At 42.1% G+C, this 17,291-nt stretch overlaps 1 protein-coding gene across 1 annotated transcript in view; it reads left to right on the top strand.

Moving 5' to 3' along the window:
- The first annotated feature begins 1,436 nt into the window (after positions 1-1,436).
- The window catches only part of MED13 (mediator complex subunit 13), a 110,062-nt gene continuing 94,207 nt past the window's right edge, over positions 1,437-17,291 (top strand). The window contains exons 1-2 of the mRNA XM_084823319.1: positions 1,437-1,591; positions 3,511-3,745. Of these exons, the coding sequence (XP_084679445.1) occupies positions 1,526-1,591; positions 3,511-3,745 (301 nt within the window). The 5' untranslated portion in view covers positions 1,437-1,525. The remainder of the gene's footprint in view (positions 1,592-3,510; positions 3,746-17,291) is intronic.

Here is a 17,291-nt window from a genome sequence, read left to right on the forward strand (position 1 = left end):
CTCTGCAAATACTTCTGGCACGAAAGACTGACCCGAGGAATTAATTTTGGGTTTTGGAAGTTGTGTTTTTTTGGGGGGAGAAGCAAGGAGTTGATCCACTCTTCTTGTGTATCCATCAGCAGAAAAAGATCCTCCAGTAGCCTGAAGAGGAAAAAGCTTGGATGAGATTTTTATTTTGAGTGGTAGTTTGGAAGAAGCCCCCCCCCCTTCACCCATCCCAACAGGGCCCTCTTTAAGTGGGTCCTTTTTGGAGACATCCCCCCCACCCCGCCCCAACTACAGTGCAAGAATATAAAGAGTACTTGGAAGAGGAGTCTTGTGTGTGAGGGTCTTGAATTTTTTAAAAGTGTATGTGTGCCCTGTCCTCTTTTATTTTGAGAGAGATCACCACCCTCTGTTATTTTTTCTTCTCTAACCACCACCCGCTTCTTACGAAAAATCAAATTACTCAAGATCCATCAGGAGGAAACACACCTCTGGATTTCACTCCACCTCGGGGTTGAAGATTTTAAGGGAAAATCCTTGAAGCTTTTGAGGAAACTTGGAAGACTCCTGTATCTCATTAAAGTAACTCTTTTTTTTCTCTCCCCCCCCCCCGGTTTCCCTTCCCGCAGGAAGGAGCAAAAAATTGTGGGTTTTTTGGAAAGGGGAGATTAGCCAGTCAAGGATACACTTTTGGGGGGAACAAGCCCCCTTCTGGAGACCAGAAAGTCCCCCCTCCGCTCTCAATGGCTCAAAAATTTTAATTTCTGGGAAGAGAACAGAAGCAAAAACAACCTTTTGCATCTCTTCCTCTAAGACTCTAAGAAGAAAGCCTTCGCACGGTCCCTTCTCTCCCCCCAGTCTTATTTTTTTTGGGGGGGGGAGAGGGGACCATTTTTAGTCCCGTAAATCTGAAATCCGGCGTGACGGGAAGGAAAGCGAGCCAAAAAAAGATTCCTGGATTATTTCCCACCCGCCTCCCAATCGCTGGATTATTTGTGTGCATCTTTCTCCCCCCCCCCCCGCTCCGTTTGCTGATTGAGGATCGTAAACCTTTCTATTTTTTGCAGCCCCCTTTGGATTAAGTACCCCAATCTTCTCCCGCCCCCCTTCCTCCTCCTCCTCCCCCCCCCCAGGATTCATCTGTACACCCTTTTGCCTGTGCAACTGATCTCTCTCGACGATTTTTTTTCCCCCCCTTTCACGCTCTCTTTTTCAAGCTCTCTTCCTTCCTTTAAACCTCGCCGGGTTATTTATTCCTTCGTCTTATTTGTGCGCTGTACACCCCCCCCCCGCCTTAATACCTCCTCTTTTTCTCCCTGCAGTGTGTGTATGTGTGTGCGCGTTTAAAAAAAACAAAACCCAGAAGGGAAAAGGCCTTTTCCCCTCTCGGTTGTGCGTGTCTCTCTCTCTCTCGCTCTCTCTCTCCCTCCCTCCCCTCTCGGTCTGTGTGCTGTGTGTGTGTCTCTCTCTCGCTCTGTCTGTCTCTTTTCTTTCTTGTCGGAGGCTGTGGAATAATGGCGTGTGGGTTGTGGCTGTGAGGATGAGTTCCTGCTTCGTGCCGAACGGGGCCAGCTTGGAGGATTGTCATTCCAACCTATTCTGCCTGGTAAGTGGCTACTTTTTTTTGGTGGTGGTGGTGGTGGGGGAGAGATGGGGGGGGCAGATCGCCGAAGATAACCGTGGAAGGAAAGGGGGGGGGGAGACGAGATCGCCAGCAGAGGGGAGGAAAGGGGGGGGGGGAGGAAGAGAGAGAGAGAGAGAGAGAGGAATGGAAGCAAAGCAGCCATTTTTAGCATTGCTTCTGCTGGAGGACTCCTGGAGTAGGCCCTGCCAGGAATCGCCCAGCGCTTTCCTGTATTTGCCCCTATTTCTTCCTCCAAGGCGATTTGCTTGCGAGTCGATCTTTTCCAGCCTTACCTTTCTCCGTGGTGTTATTCCCCCTTGCGCCTTTTGTTCTTCTTGATTCTCCTAACTTAACATTTCCTCTCTAGCCTCTCTTTTTGTTTGTTTGTTGTTGGTAACAGGATTTCTTGTAATTTTATCCCAGTTCATTTTTCATCCCGGTTCTGCTTAGCCCCAGGCGTCTCTTCGCTTTCGCACCCACCCACACCCCCTTTCTGCTTCCTAAGCTAACTTTGCTTGACTCTTCCCCTCCCCCCTGCTCCCCTAAAAGTGACACCTTGCTCAAGTTGGAGACAAAAATGCCCTTTTGGGGGGGAAATGGCATAAATGATTGGAGGTTACACTTTGTTTTTAAAAAGTGGGTGGGTGGGTAGGGGTGAACAGTCCACATGTTTCATAACCTTGTCTTTTTTTACTGCCATGGAATCCAGTTAAATCGTAATTGAGTTAGGATCCAGTTGAACTTCCTGGCCAGGGTTTTGTGTTTTTTTTTGCTGACCTCTTTTTCTCTCTCTGGATTTCTTCCAATGCAAATTGGTAGCAGATTTTGACCGGCTGGTGTTATTTAACCCTGGAAGTAAATTCTAGCCAAAGTGCCATACTTGCTGGTCGCTGGGTGTAAAGAATTCAAGCAGTCTTGAGCATATCTGCAGGATCACAGGTTGCTGGCTGGGCTGGCGCTCAGGATTGCCAGTGTCTTTAAGGCATGCCTCTTTTTCTCCCTCCTCTTCCCTTCCAAGAGCACCAACTGTTGCAAATTCTGCCAGTTTGCAAAGGTAGTGGAAGCGTCCTTATTGGAATTATATAGGCAGAAAAGCCTTTATTGTTTGCCCGTATTGGGGGAGGAAAGGAAGTTTCTGATTGAGCAAAAAGAGTGCCCTCTATTAACAGCTGGATAGCGAAGTTGAACCCTGGGCAACTTCTGGTGCCTCACATATAATTTGTGGCCCCCATCCCTTTGTCTTGCTGTTGAAACTTGATGATTTTTTAAAAGCACTGCCTTTGGAATAAGGGAGGGAGAGAGGAGGAATGGCTTAAAGTCTTGAATAGTTGTAAAATTGGTTAAAGTTGTCCTGAAATGTTTTTTGTTTTGTTTTGTTGGATTGTTCTCTGTGTGGAAATAGTGACAGTCAATTTCTTTCAGCAGAATTTTTCTGCCTTTAAGCATTAGTTTCAGTTTTGTTGCTGTGTTGTTTCCAGTACTAAGTGACCTCTTTAAGGGGAGGGTTATTGCTGAGGTATGTATTTGCATTTGTAACAAGTGCAGACTCAGGCTACAGCTTCTTTACACTGGGATATTCAACAGGATAGCATAATTCAAAATAAGCAGTGATCCTTCATCATTTTTATGTTGTGGAGTGGAATCCTGCTGTCTTTGAATAACAAAACATGCACTGATTTGAATGGAGCAAGGATAGAAGCCACAGCAGTTAGGCTTTGCCAGACATTTGTCACAAGAAGAACAATTACTTTGTAGTCTCTAAAATGTATGTGTGTGCAATGGGATGAGAGAAAAACTTGCTCTGAAGTGAATAAAAATCTCTGGATTTGATGAATACTGACATTTACAGAGAGATCATCCAGTTCCTTCTAGTGCTATTTTCTGCTGCATTTTTCTTTAAGGCCGATTTAACGGGGATTAAATGGAAGCGATACGTATGGCAGGGTCCAACATCTGCCCCAATTCTCTTCCCGGTGACGGAAGAAGACCCCATTCTAAGCAGCTACAGTCGTTGCCTGAAGGCCGACGTCTTGAGTGTATGGCGACGAGACCAGAGGCCTGGGCGCAGAGAACTGTGGATATTCTGGTGGGGTGATGACCTCAACTTTGCTGATCTAATCCATCATGACCTATCAGGTAAGGCACAAACAATTAAGGTCTCAGACACCTTGTGTGGTGGTACCATTCTTCAGAGTTGGCATTTCTTTTTTCTAACTTGTTGCTAGCTTACTACACTGATAAGCTTGGTTTTAAAGAGATCTGGGTGATGAAGTGCACATGGTTGCATTTGTGCACACTGTTCTCTTCTCTCATATATATATATATATATATATATATATATATATATATATAGTTTATAATGTAAACTCCCTCTGGCAGAGACCTCTCTTGCTAAAGTTGCTCTGTAAAGTGTCATATGGACTTGTGGTGATATTAAAAAATCACTGCAATGGCTATGTTTTCAGTACAGTGTGAAAATTGGTCTTCTATTCTGATCAGGCGATGTGATGGTTTGTGACAAAGACTATGCATTTATGTGTTTGGGAAGGTTGTGATTTGCTGGGAGAAACCTTGCAAGACATCTTGTGGGATGGCTTTATTGCCCTATCTGAAGTTTGTGTAGCCGTTATGCATTTGAAAAATGGGTTGAATCTATATGTCTGTGGCAGTGAGGCAGGCGTGGAGTCATTTAGCTTGGTAGGTCATGTGTCAGAAGTGTCTCCGACACATGCTATGTCTGGAGGTAGGAACATTATTCTTTAAGCTGTGCTTTTCATTAGGTGGAGGTTTCTAGGGCCAATAGCATAGCAGTGTTTTAAAAGAAAACTGGATTAGATAAATCTGTGGAAGCTACTTTGGCTAAACCACTACCATGAAATACAGGTGTAGAAGAATGATAGCTCAGTGGTAGAGCTATCCACATGAAAAGTGATTTTCATGTGGAAGGTCCCAGGCTGCATTCCTAGTATGTCTAGTTCAAAGGATTAAGTAGAAGATGATGGGAAAGTCCTCTGCCTAGGACCCTGGAATGCTGGTGCTAGTCAAAGGAGACAGTACTGGGCTAGATGGATAAAGAATCTGACCTGGCACAAGGCAGTTTCCTGTGTCAGTATAATTAAACTGGTGATTGGTAGGATTTAGAAGTGAGTGGTAGATGGGCCAGTTGATAGTTGTCATTTACTCTTGTACACCGCTTGCTGTTTAACATTTTTCTGTTAGGAGTTTTGACTTTTTGTACATTACCCTTTTAGCTCCTTGCTAGGTTAAGTTTTTGGATAAAGTAGTATGAGAGCACGTGTATGTGTGACTAAAATGACAACAGTTTTTTAAAAGTTAAGGCTAGGTGAGTTTTAGAAAAACTTCGTAGAAGTGAGTTCTGAGGAAGGTTTCAAAGTGGCTGAGGAAGCTGGCTTGGCAGATCTGGATTATCTAGTGTCAGCTATCTTTGTTCTGACCCACCTTAGTAGCTAATGACTCTGTAAGGAGTGTTGTCCATGGGAAAAACTGTAACGGCATATACACCAGGTGGCCTGAGAGAGAGAAATAAAGAACTAATCCTTTATGTTTAAATCAAATTGTGTATTGGTTTGTTAATCTCTGTTCATTGGCGTAAACATCAGAGTACTAAAGAGAGTATAATAGGAATATCAGAAACAGGGTTTAATAGCAAGTATTTGGGAAAAGGAGAGGTTAAATAGCAAAGAATAGGTGAATTTGTAGTGGTCTAGAAAAGGGGTTAGACCACCCTGCAGATATGTTGGACTACGCTTCCTATCACCCCTAGTCAGCAAAGCATCCTCTTGGGGAAAGCTGGGTTAGACACTCAAGCTAGGAAGCAATTTGTAACTGGTCTAGTCTCAACAGCAGCCAATGTGCTTAAGCAGTGTAAAGCAGTCTAACAATACTCTTCACAATTTCTGACATACAGAATTTGTGTATCTACTGATTACCATGGGATCACCTACATATACAACTATTCCCAACGTTTGGGCTATTTTCTCTCTCCATTCCTGCAGCAAAATGGAGTGTAAGCTTGTCCTTGACAGCAGCGTGTTCTGTGAATTTGAAGATGCACTGAAATCTTTAAGGGTACAATCCTATGCATGTTTAGACAGAAAAAAGTCTTACAACTGCTAGCATTCCCCAGCCAGCTGGGAGTTGTAGGACTTTAGTTTGTCTAAACGTGCATAGGATTGCTCTCTAAATGTTTTAAAACTTTAGGCTGTTATGTACACCTAACATGTTCTCTGTGCTGCTGCTTCATCATCATACACTTACAAAATGCTATATTGAAGAGTCCTGCCTGCAGCTTCTCAAGCTAAGGGACACAATACAAAAAGAGAAGGAATGAGGAGGAAAGTTGAAAACAAGCATTGGTCCAATAAAGCACCAGGCATCCCGACCAGGCATCACAATTAGCCCTCAAGTTCTCGGTCCGTAGGACTTAAGACCATCATCACACCTGTCTTTGCCTAGTGCTGTGGAAGGTAAGAGGGATTAATGGAAATATCAAATATGGAAGTTTTCTAAATGTTTAATAGTAATTCAGGTACATAAGGCAGCCTTTCTATCACATAGTTGTTTGGAGGTGGTGTAACATGGTTTCTAAGAGCGTGAGCTGTGAGTCAGAAATTCCAGATCATGACTCGGCCTTAGACAAGCCTCCCTCTCAATTTTGAGAACCATTGAGTACAAAAGCATTATAGAAGTATTGTCATAAAATAAAATTGGTCCCCTGCCAATTCAGTATGGGGATAACAAATCAGCCCTTCCTGGCAGGGCTGTTTGTAAGTATTATTGCAAGAGAGCACATGGCACTTGACATATGTGAGATCAGGTGGCAGGTCAAGTTTAAGCTGTCTATAGTGACAGTAATACTTACCTACGCAGTCCCTAAGGTCGTCATCAGAGGCTCTCCTCCAGGTGCTCCCACTGAATGAAGGGAGGCTGGTGGCTACAAGAGAGAGGGCCTTTTTAGTGATGGTGCCCTATCTGTGGAAATCCTCTCCTGAGAGGCTTGCCTAGTGCCAGCGTTATGGTCCTTTTGAAGTCAAATGCAAACCTTTTTATTTTCCCCAGGCATATTAGGAAGTGCTTCTAGTGCTTTGAGATCTTTGCACTGTTTTAGTCCTACTGGTGGTTTTACTTTTGGCTTTATTATGTGCTGCTTCTGGTTTTATCTTGCTTTTGTCTTGAACTGGTTTACTGTCATTGTTTTTTTATCTTTAATTTTATGGTTTTAATTTGTACACTGCCCAGAGAACTTCGGTTATTGGATGGTTTAAAAATGTAAGAAATAAATGGTCACTAAACATAGAAGTTGTACTGTTGTAGCTTTGGTAATAATTTAGTAGTAGGTAGCTGCCCATACCATGCCTCTTTCTCTGCATTCATTAATATCTGACAGTTGTTGTCCTGGCTCAGGACTGGCATTGGGGATGGAGACACATGGCCAGCCTCTGTAGTGCTGCTCTGTGTTCTTGCTTTCTTCATACTAGCTTGGAAGAAGGGAGAACCTTATGCATGCAGCTGCTCTGTACTAAACAGTGTGTTGCTAAGAATGTTGAATGCATGGGATTGCCTTCATGTGCCAGTGGTCTTTATGGCAGAGGTGGGGATACCAGCTCACCTGGGAGCTGTTGTTACTTGCCTCAGGTAACATATCACAAAGCTGTATTGTTGATCTCCTTTTTATTATGTACTGTAGTGTTAACATTAAGAGTGCTTGTAAGTAAGGCATTATCCAGAAGAAGTCGAGCACTTCTGGGACACTAGGGCATGGAACAGGGGTTTTCATGGTTGGAGTGTCTACATTGTGGAACTTGGTGCCCTGAAAAATGTGCCCATCTCAGTCCTTCTACTCATGTGTGTCAGGGGAGATGGGCGACCATTTTTATCCAGGAATGCCTCTTAATGCCTGTGGTGGGTGGCTGAGGAGAAGTTTGTTTTTAATTTTTATTATGCATGCAAAATCTAATAAGGTACTAAAGTTGTGGTATAAATCATGATAGAACAATGCAAACGTATGTTTAGCAGGACATATGAAAACATGGTAGGTAAGAGCTAGATTTTTATTTTATTTTTAAATCAGCATCTGTTTGCTTCTGGTTCTAAGTTGCTCTTGGTCTTAAATGTTTTGTTGCCTGTCACTTCCGGTGTTTTGCAAGGAGCTAGCAAACATTTTAAATGTTTTAAGTCCCATTGATTTCAGTGGAGCGTTTAAGCACGTGCTTAAAACTTTATCTTGTTGAAATCCAGCACGGCTTGAAAGGGCTTGATTTTAGCTGGATCACATTCAGAGTAAAACTTTATCTCAGGAGACAATAACTAGCATTAATATAGCACTTTGAAGTGTTCAAAGCACTTCATAGACATCTCAGCAATCCTTACGACAGCTTTATAAGGTAGGCCAGTACTATCCCATATTGCTGTTGGGGCTGAGGCTGAGAAACTGGGTAGGAACATCAGAAGCTTATGCTGTGTTAGACTATTTCTCCATCTAGCCCTCTGACTGGCAGCTGGTCTCCAGGTCTCGGGCAGAGATAAGTCTTCCCTGTCACCTGGTACCCATTCCTTTTAACAAGTTATTGGGGTTTGAACCTGGAATCTTCTGCATGCACTGCATGTGCTGTTCTGTCGAGCTGCGCCCCTTCCCATAAGCTTAAGTGACTTACCTAAGGCTGCCTAGTGAATTAGTGGTAGAGGTGAGATTTGAACAGTGGACTTCTTGATCTACAGCTCAGTTTGCTAGCTTGATGCTACCTTAGCTCTTGGTGTATACAATAAACAGGGGAAGAAGTTATTGTTGCCCTGGTGCCAGTTGTTTTGAAACAGTTGCACCAGTTCTATTAGCATAATCTTATTGAATGTTCATATGTACTGCTAGTCTATAGAAAGGTTTCCCTGCCCTATGCAATAGTGGCAGCATGTTATATACTGGTGAAAGCTTCAGTTATTAAAATAACAGATGTCTTTTGAAGTACTTGAGTTAGTGAGACAAGGACGTGGTTACAGCCAGGAGCCCTAGAACGGAGGCACTTGCTAAAAAGAGGTCACTTAACAGAACAGACAGTTGAGCATTCTGGCAGTACATCTATAGCTTCCTTATTTTGCCCTGTGAGTTACCTCAATTATAACTTGCATGGACTACCTTCTGTAAAGCTGAGCTGTAACTTAGACCATAAACCTGTTTTTGTCCTCGGCTGCTTCTGAGCAAAGGCTAACAGATGTGCAGGAGTATCTGTTTAAGCTTTGTGCACTGTTGTGGTGTTGTCTGCTAGAAATAAGGTGTACAGAATGGGTAAGGGAAAACTCTTTCACTGGGCTATTTTTTTGGATTAGAGGCACATGCAACTTCTTATTTTACTTGCAACTCTTCAGCTGGAATAATGGAAAGACAGCTAAAATATCAGATTTAATATAATATATACAATAAATCTACATGCTCGAGGCAGTGTGCAAGGTTGTGTAGAAATGCAAATACTGTTAATGACCTATTAACAAACTTTTTAGCTTTCACTTGTAGGAATTTAGGAACAGTTCAGACTGTTTGTCAGTCTAGTTCAGTATTGTTTGCTCTCATTGGCAACAGGGTCTGAGGCAGAAAAGATCTTGCCCGTTAACTGCTACCTGATTGTTCTAACTGGAGATGCCAGGGATTGAAACTAGGATTTTGTGCATGCAGCTCTTGAAAGAGGGGAATGAACTGACCGCCCCACCCCCGATGCATGGTAGATAGGATCTTTGGATCATATTCATAATATTACAGTGGCTCAGAAATCTATGGTTTCCTGGTCTATGAGAATTAGGTTGTAAGTTGAACCACTGCTGTGTATATCCATGAGGTATGGATACTTGATAAAGTGGAAAAATAGTTTTCCAATCTTCTTGTTGTAGGGATCAATGTTGTCTTGTACATGAGCCTTCAAAAGTGTGTGTATACAGTATTCTATTCCAGGGAAGTACAATGCACCTGCTTATATTGGTTTTCCCACACAGTTCATCACTATGAAATCTTGTGGCTTTTGACCTCATTGGTGGTTAGGGATATCTGGCCTCCCATTCAATATTATGTCTAGTTAAAAGCTGCTGTTGGTTGTCTGCAGTGTTAGCTTTAATAGGTTTCTTCACAGTTTCCTAGGTTATTAGCACATTCGTAATAGTTATGCAACAGTGTTTTCCAGGAAGGGAGCTGGGCTGCATCTGTGGGATAGAGAAGCTAGTTTCAGAATTTCTAGTTTCCTACTTTGGGGGGGCAGGCTCTGAGAATGGAGTAAGGGTTGTTTGAAAGACGAGGCTTTTCCTGGAAAACCTTGTAGCCCCAGACCTGCTGCTCCCAGTTGCCAACGTAGAAGGAAAATTTGGGCTGGGATTGCTCAAATTGCCAACCCGTCTTGTAGCTGCATTTGCATTTAATATGTGATTTTAACTGAAGTTATGCGTCATACACAGACCAAAATTGCATACTATAGTTTAGCTTTTGCACACGTGATAAAGGAGAAGCTAATTTCTTTGCTAATATTTTTCCTGTGCCACTTTGGTGGTGTGAAAAGTTTTGCTTTTTTTTAAAGGTTATTTTAGCTGGCTAAAAGCTTTCATTTACATGTTGTGCATTTTTATTAAAATGTGTTTGCTCAGTATTCCATTATATTTCCCTGGCCCAGTTTTTAATTTCTTGAGCTTCTTCTGTTTTATGTGCATTATGCTGAACTTCCCAAGATTTACCTGGCTGCTGGGTAAATGTGCTTCATGAGTTGTTAGGTTTTTTGTTTTTAGTTTGTTTCTTTGCTGCAGGTGGAGGCGCGCGTGCACACACACACACACACACACACTGATCAGCTTTGCCTAACCTGGTGCCCTCCAGCTGTATTGGACTACAACTCCCAGCATGCTTCAGCCAGCTGGGGCATGCTGGGAGTTGTAGTCCAACATAGCTGTAAGGGCACCAAGTTGGGGAAAGCTGATCTATATAATATAGTTTCTAGAATTACTAAAGACCTGTGCTACTTCTCCCTGGCTGAAAACAATTGAGGATAGTATAATATAGTGATAAGTCTTCTCATCATGAGAGAGAGGAGACTGATTCTTAGTGAACTTTCTTAGAAGGTTGTGGAATGACGGCGGCAAGCTTCTTACAAGGAGTAATTATATACTTCCAGACCTTCTTGGACATTTCTTGGGTTCTGGCTTTGCTTCGGAGCATGAAACTGTGCTTCTGTGGCCGCAGATCCTTGGATGCATTAGAATTTTTGGCAATGGCTCTTTGTCCAAGTCTCTATTGGCCAGATCATTTTAGTAATTGATTTAAAGCAGTGGTTTTCAAGCTTTCTACCTTCAGGAAATTGTTTCCATACTGGCTTGTCTGTCACAGAATACCTTTTAGTCATAGGAAACCCTTAGCATGCATAGTCAGTTTGCATGGACTGGTAGCCAGACCTTCTGGACCTTGTTCTGTGGCAGCTGAGAGCTCAGCTTAGATTACACCTAGAAGTCTGTTGTGGTTATACATTGCAAAGGAGGATTGATAATAGTTGGCAAATTGTCTTTCAGGGAAGCTTGCCCACTGTTGCTGATTTTTCTCATTGAGAAACCTCTTGAAAAAATAGAGTTCAATGGGACATACTTTAAAAATCACTGAATTAAAGGATACTTCTTGGGTCTGGACTTATTCGCCCTTGCAGACTCACAAAGAGTTCTCATCATGCGATCGTTCTGTTGACAAGATATCTTTTAAATCAAACAGTAAAGAATAAGTGATGTTATATACCAAGCAGCTTGTATGCTTCCTTGTTTCATGGACCTTGGACCTTGTCTTTGCCTGGAAGAGAATGCTTGGATGACTCTACCAGCTGGCTGCATTGGCTATCAGCATCAGCCTGGAATAACTACTGCTTTTTTGCCTTCCCCTTGCTTTGCTTCACTGTTTTGAAGGGATTTGTTTCCAAGGCCAGGGTATTGGGTGAAGCATCTTGATGTCTCTCCTTTCACAGACGACCATTTACCAGATGTAATATGAAAATTACCTCTTCAGCTGTGCAGCTGGCTCCTAGCTGTGGTATTATTTTTATCTTATGACAGCCTCACAACAGTGACACATGTCCCTAGTGACAATGGAAGCTCGATTATTGTAATTCCTCCCCTGCAGGGCTTAAAGTAGGACATCTCCATTGCTTGCAGCTTGTTAGGAAAGCAACAGTGTGCCCTGATAGGCGCAACACTGTTTGCGTCACACGCGATGTCTGTTTCCCCCACGCTTTGTTGGCTTGTAAACAGGACTGTGTGTATTCTGCGCTGGTGATAAAATTATGCAAATAGAATAAATTTGTGTATGTTTGCATAATTTACTTGAAAGCCTGGATTTTGGAAATGATTCAGGCACTCAGTTCCAGGCAATGGGTGAAATAGAAGGTGAGGAAAGAGTAAAGGCAGAGAAAAAAACATGGAGGCTGGCCAGTAGCACCTGAGGAGGGTACATATGCAGGAAGACAGCCCACCTGAGGCAGGGGAGAGGGCCACATAGAGCCATTGCTCAGTGGAAGAGCACATTTATGCTTTGCAGGCCAAGCTATAACTCCTTATATTAGATCTTGCTATCTGTTACACAGGCACACAAATCCCACTTACTTCATAGTAATCATGTGAATAAATTGGGCTGTTCTACTGCTTCTCTCTCAGCCTAACCAACCTCAAAGGATGGCTGTGAGGATAAATGAGAGAAATTGTGGGAAGTGCTTCTCACTGTGCAAATGCTATACAAATGTTAAATAAGCTAAATGAAGGAAGTCTGATCATGTATTAATCTTTAAAGGCCGCTGGCATTATCCAGCTTTTTGTAGTTTCTAAAAAAGCTCCAAATATTTCTGTAAGTTGGCCTGGGATAGACATTGGAACAACAGATGAGAAACTTCCATGGTTTAGGGTACCTTTAAGGACAAGACCCTCTTGGGAATTGGTCTCCCTTGAACAATTTCAATTCTTTGCTTTTTCCGGACAAAATAAACTAGCTTTTCATATGTGGAGGATATGAAAATTGTTTCACTGATATGTTAACTGTTTATACCACCGCAGATTACAAAAGAGGTAACACTGGAGCAGTTGGTCCATTTTGTTTCATGTTGATGGTTCTCAGGTTTCTTTGAACCCACTTGTTAGTTATTTCCTTACTTTAATGGGTGCTTCTTTTGAACTCTGCTTTTCCCAGGGGCAAATGCCAATGAAAGTTTTTATTTATTTTTTCTGAACCAAATTTCTGTCTATATCTGTCAGCTAGTACTACTTCCTTTCTCAGCCTCTTGGATTTTTCTTTTTAAACTTCAAGGTATCATTTTCTTTGGCAATCTTTCAGACTCATGTGGAGACATGTTGTGTTTACCAGAACGGTTCTTTTCAAAGCATTGCTTCAGTACCTTTTGCGCAACCGCCCTGCAGAGTTTCTTTATTTGCGGTTTTTATCTTGGTATGCGATATGCGTAAAAGCTGGAAAGGTTTCATCAGCATCACCTTCCAGGTCTTTGTCATGTCAGCAATATCTTGTCTGTCATTCGTATTTCCACAGAAGAGGGAAAATCAGTACAAGATGGCTAATGTGGACTTTGGGCTCAATAATCTTGTTTCCATTGTAGGCCTGGCTTGATATGCTTTTTGTTGTTGTTGTTGTTGTCTCTTTTCTGAGTAGTGGCGCATGTGAACATTGTAATTTATGTATGTGATTTGTGTGTAAGTTGGGACTTTTTTCTAGCAAAATGTGTTGTGGGGATTTGACCCCGCATGTGTGTAGTATGCAGGACAAACAATGTTTAGGTTGCAATCCTAAACACCCTTAATGGGGAGTAACACCCTTTGAGTTCAGCAGGACTTGTTCCTGAGTAAATATGCTTAGGACTGCACTGCATGACACGTGCAGCCAGTTCAGAAATGTAGACATGTGCAAAGAGACAGTCCCTTGGGAATTCTCTTCTGAGAACTTGCCAAAGCTTGAGCCTGTGCATCTTCTGGAAGCAGTGTAGGACATTTTTATTGAAATGTGTTTTTGATGGTTAGGGGTACAGTAAGATAATGAATATCATTATCTTGCTGCATCCTAAATGTCCAAGGAAGGTAGCAAGTCCAAGAAACTATATTCCATAAATTGCTGTTTGGACATATTTTTCTACTCAGAAGGTGATCCGCTCAGTGTCGTGATACCTGTAATTCTAGGTCACAAAAAATAGAATTTGACAAAAGTTACCTAAAATCAAGTGTTGTGCATAATTAATGTTTGTCATCTAATCATGGATTATTAGGCTAGATGAGTTTGCTGGCTGTTCTTTTTGCAAGATTATGTTCTGTGCCATGTTGAAGCCAGTTGCCAATTTGGTTTTGATGAGCGAAGCTTGATCTTCTTAGTCATTAAACTGAAGCGTTCTTAATGCCTGTTTCCACACAGCTGTAACTTTAACTCCGTCACTTTCCAACAGCTTTGTATTTTGCACTTTCAAAACTGCCTTTGTAAACTTAAGGGGTAGTTGTTGCAGTATTAGAATTGGCTCCTTTTTGAATATCAGTTCATACATAGGCTCATTCTTAGCTTGGGGAGGAGTAGAGGCTCTGAATATTCAGCAAGGAGACAGTTTAAACCCCTCTCTGGTTCGTCACATGCTGTAAAAATATTTCTCAAAAATGTTAACTATTTCAAAGTACAGTTCCTATGGCTCAAGACTCATGGTTGCACAGATGTTCCCACAACATGTGACTTGGTTAATAATTACCATTTTTTGCTATAAACAAATACCATTCTTGTATCATTTCTTTAATCAAAATCTTTGTTCGGTTTACTGGCTTCAGAAAACTTACCAATGTTTTTGTACCCAGATCTGTCTCCTAAAATTACTGCATATTAATGTAAACTATGGATTGATCTGACCCTTTTAAGACATGGTTTTTAATTGGTGCACTTGGTATGAATGATAGAAACCTCTGTGACAGGGTACAGAGCTTGTATGCTCCTTCCTTCCCCCCCCTCTTGTGAATTCCCCTCTTCCTTTTATTTTTATTTAAGCCAGACTTCCCCAGCCTGGTGCTCTCCAGACGTATTGGACTACAACTCCCATAATTTCCAGCCAGCCACTCGCTGAGAGTGATGGGAGTTGCAGTCTAACACATGTGAAGGGCACCAGGGATGGGCAGGCTGTTTTAAGCCAACCATGGTGCAGCTTTGCTTCTGCTCTGTTGTATTTGTTAAGCATGGTTAATTGCCAACTGTGGTTGACCATAACGGTTAGAAGTGGGCTTGTAAACTTTAACTGTGGTTTGTTAGAATGGCATTGCAAATGTGATGCACCCTGGTTTGGCTCTGAAAATGAAAGCAAGGGGGATATTTGTGCGCAAGAAGGGAGGGAAAGGAACATTCAAGCCCTTGAGCTGTTGTTGATTTTCTAACCATGGTAAGGAAATCAGCCAGCATTTGTCTGCATCAGGTCTGGTTATACACAGATGTTGCCAAATGTATAGTAATTATACTGTAACAGCTGATTACTAATCAATCTGCCCTTCCAAAGAGAAGGATCATGGTAAAGAAAGTGCTGAAATAAAGAATCTGGATTTTATACCTATTTTTTATTTAGTATCAAATGAGAGTTTCCAGCTGAGTAGCTGAGGGGTATAAATCTCTTTACAGAGAACTTTATGTGCTAATGTACTTTGTGGAAGTTAGAGTACAAAGTGCAGCTTGGATTTTACCATCTTCTAATGTGCATGTTCGCTGTTGCTAAGATCACTTAGACTCTGTTTGTAATCAATGTCAGAAATCTACTGAAAGTTTAGCATAATGTCCTCATCTTTTTCAGATTGTTTCCTTGATTTATTAGTTCTTGGTAGGTTGATGCTTTTCTGAGGTTAGGGAAAATGGAAGAAATTGGTTTTTTGGAAATGTTTTGTTATATGGTGTCACCTTTTTATAAAGCAAGCTAGATGTTTGGATCCAGGATTTGACCAAGATTACAAGTAGCTGACAAGCTTAAAAATACTTAATGTAGCTTTTCTCTTAAACCAGAGCAAGGTGCTGTAAGCAAGCAGACTCTGTAGCATTCCAATAATTTTCAAGGCAAATTTCACTTTTTTCTACCATGTTAATTTTGTCTTTATCCAGACAAATAGCAAAACCACTATGATCAGTTTTCTCCTGCAACGCACAGCCACAGGTGAATGATGGCTGCATTCCAAGTGTACCTTTGATTCACGCAGGCCCTGTAGACTTGGTCAGTGCACTGACTGTTCACCCTACAAAACATGTCATAGTATCTTTTACAACATGTGGGAGTTTGCTAACAAATCAATTTGGAAAGCGTTCCCTGAAGGTAGAATTGTTCACTGTTTAACTAAAAAGATGGCAAAGTTAGATTGCTGTTAGGATGCATATTGACTGATGTTAAGGAGACTGCAAAAAATAACCTTGTTTAATAGGTCAGGACACACTTTATAATTGGAAGAAAAATAGACTGTGTACCTAGATGTTGAGTAGTTCCTTTGGCGATCTTAAGAGTAAAAGGCTGGAACACTCCCCCCCCCCTTAATTTCTATGAGCTAGAAATCAGGGCTGAAGGGGGGGAATATCAGCTAAGGGCCCGCATCAAGTTCCTAAGGCAGCTGGGATTTTTCCAGCCCTAATAATAAAACCAAACAGTCACGTCATATGAAACTGTCATATGCCATGTCAGACCATTGGTCCATCTATTTTTATTTATTGCATTTATATCCCGCCTTTTTTCCTCTTGCAAGGAACCCAAGGCAGCTTACATTATCTTTCTCCTCTCCATTTTATCCTCACAACAACAACCCTATGAGGTAGGCTGGGCTGAGAGTCTGTGATGGGCCCAAAGTCACCCAGTGAGCTTCCATGGCCGAGTGGGGACTAGAACCCAGATCTCCCAGCTCTCTGTCCAACTCTCTCAGCACTGTACCACACCCCTTTACTACACTAGTGCAGAGAAGACTACTCTGCTGTGACTGGAAGCCACAGGTATTCAGACAAAGAGTACTCAGTTCTCGTTACCTGAGATCCTTTTGAGTGGGGAATTGAACCTGGAGCCATCTGTCTGCAAATCATGTGCTCTTGATATTGCAGATTCCGTAAGCCCCCACTCCCCACCACCAAACCAGCTGCTTACAGTCTAGTGAAGAAAGTGCTCAAAGAGCCTCCATAGCAATTGGAGCACTATGGGATACAGTTGGAACACTTGAAATGAAATCTTGGTTCTTATAGCTGCATGCCGCTATATTGGAGTTACATTTAAAATTTGCAGAGGCTGTACTAGAAAAGGCAGGAAAAAATGAGCCCCGCCCCCCCGCCCTTTTGTGGGTTCATTGCTTTAAAAAAAAAAAATTAAGCCTTCTGTGTAGTGAGTTTCAGTGTTGCAAATTCTCCTGTAGAGTCAATTTTCTTCACATCCAGCAGAAAAAAACTTGATTGTTGGCAGCAGATTGTCTGGAATACTGAAATTGGAATTGGCATGCTGAAAGTGTGTCCTTGTATGTGAGCAATCATAAACATCAAGTGGCTGCTTTTACACCCCCCCCCCTCAAACATTGTCCTTTGCCCTACCCTGTGCTTGGATTGCCTGCCCTCTGAATTGGAACCATGTCATGGTTCTGTGCTCAGTGCAGCACCTGGCATACTTGCTGAGGCTAAACAAATAATAAAAGCTGC

Source organism: Heloderma suspectum, chromosome 16 (assembly GCF_057233095.1).
Source record: "Heloderma suspectum isolate Gila_16-S chromosome 16, 16-S_ref, whole genome shotgun sequence".
NCBI classification, from domain to species: domain Eukaryota; kingdom Metazoa; phylum Chordata; class Lepidosauria; order Squamata; family Helodermatidae; genus Heloderma; species Heloderma suspectum.